This window comes from Pollicipes pollicipes, unplaced genomic scaffold (assembly GCF_011947565.3).
Source record: "Pollicipes pollicipes isolate AB1234 unplaced genomic scaffold, Ppol_2.1 Scaffold_4295;HRSCAF=5057_pilon_pilon_pilon, whole genome shotgun sequence".
Classification (NCBI taxonomy): domain Eukaryota; kingdom Metazoa; phylum Arthropoda; class Thecostraca; order Pollicipedomorpha; family Pollicipedidae; genus Pollicipes; species Pollicipes pollicipes.
In genome coordinates, this window is record NW_023596461.1 from 25,897,601 (window position 1) to 25,901,780 (window position 4,180).

The 4,180-nt window shown below is 54.7% G+C and overlaps 1 protein-coding gene across 1 annotated transcript in view; it reads right to left on the bottom strand.

Annotated features, from left to right (window-relative positions):
• Nucleotides 1–980: 980 nt before the first annotated feature.
• Nucleotides 981–4,180, bottom strand: part of LOC119097353 (uncharacterized) — a 6,433-nt gene continuing 3,233 nt past the window's right edge. Inside the window, exons 5-6 of the mRNA XM_037220400.1 lie at nucleotides 2,873–2,941; nucleotides 981–2,417 (exon numbers count right to left, since the gene is read on the bottom strand). Of these exons, the coding sequence (XP_037076295.1) occupies nucleotides 1,813–2,417; nucleotides 2,873–2,941 (674 nt within the window). The 3' untranslated portion in view covers nucleotides 981–1,812. The remainder of the gene's footprint in view (nucleotides 2,418–2,872; nucleotides 2,942–4,180) is intronic.

Here is a 4,180-nt window from a genome sequence, read left to right on the forward strand (position 1 = left end):
CGTCCCGGCGCCGGGTATCGCAGCTGTGGACCAGGGGCTAGGTACAGACCAGGGGCTAGGTGCGCACCAGGGGCTAGGTGCGCACCAGGGGCTAGGTGCGCACCAGGGGCTAGGTGCACACCAGGGGCTAGGTGCACACCAGGGGCTAGGTGCGCACCGGGGGCTAGGTGCACACAAAGGGCCAGGAGCGCACCAGAGGCTAGCTGCACACCAAGGGCCAGGTGCGCATCAGGGGATTCGTGCACTCTGAGGAACACATGGGGACACTCCGAGGTACAGGCAGGTACAGGTACACTCCGAGGTACAGGCAGGTACAGGCACTCCGAGGTACAGGCACTCCGAGGTACAGGCAGGACCTTATGGGGTGTAAGGTACAGACTTCAGAGCTGCTGTGGTCTGAGATACAGACCAAGGGACTACTGCAGGCTGAGACACAGACCGGGGGACTACTGCAGGCTGAGGTACAGACCGGGGACTACTGCAGGCTGAGGTACAGACCGGGGGCTACTGCAGGCTGAGATACAGACCGGGGGACTGCTGCAGGCTGAGGCACAGACCGGGGGACTACTGCAGGCTGAGGCACAGATCGGGGACTACTGCAGGCTGCAGGCACGGCGCCGACCTGGCAACTACCGTTGTCACGGGCGCTGACCTTGAGGCCACGGGCGCGGGCTTTGAGGCCTCGGGCACCGTCTACTGCGGACTGAGTTTCAGAGAATACAATAATGCTGCAAGAGTTGGATGCTCAGGCCCTGACGCCACAGCACCCATGAGGTTTGTGCATGCGTATCTGAAGACCACTGTAATGCAATTTACATAAGGGAAATCTATCATAGCCTGAGTTGCAGATTTTGTTAGTGCAGTGGCCTGACGTTCAGCACATTGCAGGATCTTCGATGAGATGGCATTTCATGTGAGGTTCCTTTTCTTCAGTATTCGAGAATCGCAACATCTGTGGGTCGGTCTCTTATATTAACTAGTCTAGACACTTTTTCAGGTGCGCTCATTATTGAATCGTGGCGCTCTTTTTCCAAAGCCACCGCTGGTACTGCGGAGTTAAATTAAAGGGGCAATACACGCTCCACGACTTCCATCAGACGGATGCACCTGAATGGTTTAGAAAATTGAATACACAACCGCATTGGTACTAGACAAGCAGCTAGTTAGAACGGTACATTAACTGATAGTAATTTCGCAAATAAGTGTTCGCGTCCAGATTTTTTAAATGAAATACAACCGCACAAATATTGGGAAACATTTCTGTAACATTCTTCTGACCAGGTATAATATCTAGTGATCGGTGTCATATTTGGTGCACCGTCTGTTTCATATTCATCTGATCACAAGGCCAGGTCCTAAATGGGTTAGGTGCACTGTGCTGAGTACACCACTAGGTTTATTGAACACCCTACATTTCACAGGCCCTAGACACGTTCGTCTGAGAGTGATCAGTTTCCCAATTGCTGGTCATATGATGTTAGTAGGATGTTTTGCGTCACACAACACAAACAGCCTCTTAAGAAGGTACGGCATATAAAGCACTCAGCGTTCCGCTCACGGGGCTGTGGTTTCTTCATACCTGCATCCCGGTGGTTAAGTGAAATACAACAGACGTATTCTGTGAGGGGGTTAACGTTACGCGCTTCAAATGCTCCTTACCATCGGATGGCGTATTTCCACTGCTACAGCTGTTCTGGATATTAGGTCCCGCAGAGCACTCTAGTTTATTTGTGTCAGTTCTGTCGCGTCTGTTTGGCGGATTTCGGGTGCAGACCTTCGTCCCTGTATTATCCATACGAGACGATTGCTGATCTATGCCTCAGTCTCCGCAACTTCGTGTGGGGCACCCTCCTCTCGCTGAGCGTCATCGTTCTCCTCTTGCTGAGCCATATCGTCCTCCTGCTGAGGAGAATTCTCCTCCTCCTGGTCCCCGTCGCCCTCCTGCTCAGCGGAATCGTCCTCCCGCTGAACTTCGTCGCCTTCCTGCTGACCCTCAGCACCCCGCTGTTCATCTTCCGCTTCCTGTTCGTCCTCCGCTCGCGGTTCGTCCTCTGCCGGTAGTGGACCGTCGGCCCCGTCGGCGGCGACTTCTTGCTCGTCCTCCGCCGGCAGTGCACTGTCGGCTCCCTGCTGCGGCTCCTCCACCGGATCCTCCAGCTGACACTCCAGCTGGGTGGCCAGGCCGTCGGTGTCGCCTGACCGTGCCTTCTTCACCCGCTGCAGCGCGGCCACGGCCTTCGTCTTTGCCCAGAGCGCGTGCGTAGTTACCATGGTGGAGACGGTGTAGAACAGGCCGCTCTTGGCCGAAGACGGCTTCGTCCCCTGCTGCTCTTCCGGCTCCAGCGTGCCGTACGGAGCACGCACGCCGCATACGTTGGTGCGCCAGCACACGTCGTACGTCAGGCCGCCCAGGACCCCTGCGGTGCGGACGCGGCCCCGTCAGCGCAGACACGGATGGACGACAGGTGATCTGAAAACGGCACGAGCCGAGGCGATCCTCTGACTGGGACTGCTGGACTGGTTAGACATTCATTGAGGCTTTCAAAAATAGACAGGTTTGGTAGGTTTTAAGCTCACCTCGGCCGACCTCACGAGAGACCTCAAGTGTGAAATGCTTGTTTTTGTCTAGCATGTCTATGATCCATGTCGGAACACTTAGGACAATCGGGAGTTAAGCCAGACGTGTATCTCTTAAGCACGTTGGCCGCATGATTGTCTCGAATAGCGACGGGATCATTCACGCAACGAAGCCTTCATGAATGCAGCTCTTGACTGCATGCAGATTAGAGATTCGGCAGAATGCATAGCGTACACACTAAACGGGCATTTGCGAACAAGAAGTGAGCCTGTTTGGTCTGCACTCAACACTTACCAAAGGCCACCACCAAGGCGAGATAGCGCAGGTACCAGATGGCCGGCTTTGTCGGAGGCTCAGGCGGAACTGACAGAACAGGTCACAACAGACATGTCACAAACGATGCTGTAAGACGCAACTTACAAAAGAGGCCCCAACAGACATGTCACAAACGATGCTGTGAGACGCAACTTACATTTTGACTTACACTGCTTATGCATGCATTCTTCTGTTAAAGTCTTGCCTTTGCATCCCCCACGTCATTATTGCTACTCTGCATGGCAACTGAGACGCTGCGTGGAGGTCAGAAAGCCAGCAACGGGTCAGCAGACCGGGCAAGGCGTCTGCACGCTCAGAGCGTGCCCGAAGATCAGTTCATAGAGCTCTTTGGAACAAGTGTTCGTTTCAAAAGTGTCACGAAAACATCCAGGACAAGACCATTAAGATCAAAAGCATTTGCGTGGGAGAGAACCAGATGGCCCAGTGAGACTACATCTCACGTACGTGTGCCAACAACATGTCCAAAACAAAATCACTAAGGGGCCGGGCGTCTGCGTGGAAGAGCAGCACCTGCCATTTTGGAGCAACATCTCACGTTCAAGGCGCAATGATTATCCAAGATGAGGTTAATAGGTAACGACAGCTCTTGAAAAAAGCTATGAGAGTTGCATCAAACGGAGCATCGTTCCACGCCGCTCACGTTTCACGCCGCACGTGGGCAAAGGACCGCCAAAGGACGGCCAAGAATGGCCTATGCAGACCACAGAAACCAGCCAGGGCAGAGCAAGATGATACAACCACCAGCCCCGCGGTCAGGTTCAAGTCTGAGCCAGAACCAATCAGTGGGAAGCGCACCACCGTGAGAGAAAGACCCCAGGCCAGACGTCGCCCCAGAGCATCTAAAAACGCTCGCACTCCGAGGCCCTGTGCCTATTCCGGGTCAAGAAATGGCGCACGTGATGGCGCACAAAAACAGATGATGCACGTGATGGCGCACAAAAAGAGATGCACGTGAGCACGAATGGTACAGAACAAAGTCCCTGACCACAACCCGCGAGGAGGAACATGCGGAGCAAAACCGGGAGCAGCGACATTTTCAGTGGAGGACAGGCTGCGGTCTGACTCGGGCGCTCTCAGGGGGAGGATTCTCACTGGGGGAGAGGCAACATCCTGACTCGGGCGCTCTCAGGGGGAGGATTCTCACTGGGGGAGAAGCGGCACTCTCGGACTCGGACTCGGACGCTCTCAGGGCGAACATTCTCACTGGGGGAGAGGCGGCATTCTGACTCGGTCACTCTTAGGGGGACAAGTGACACTCTCACTCAC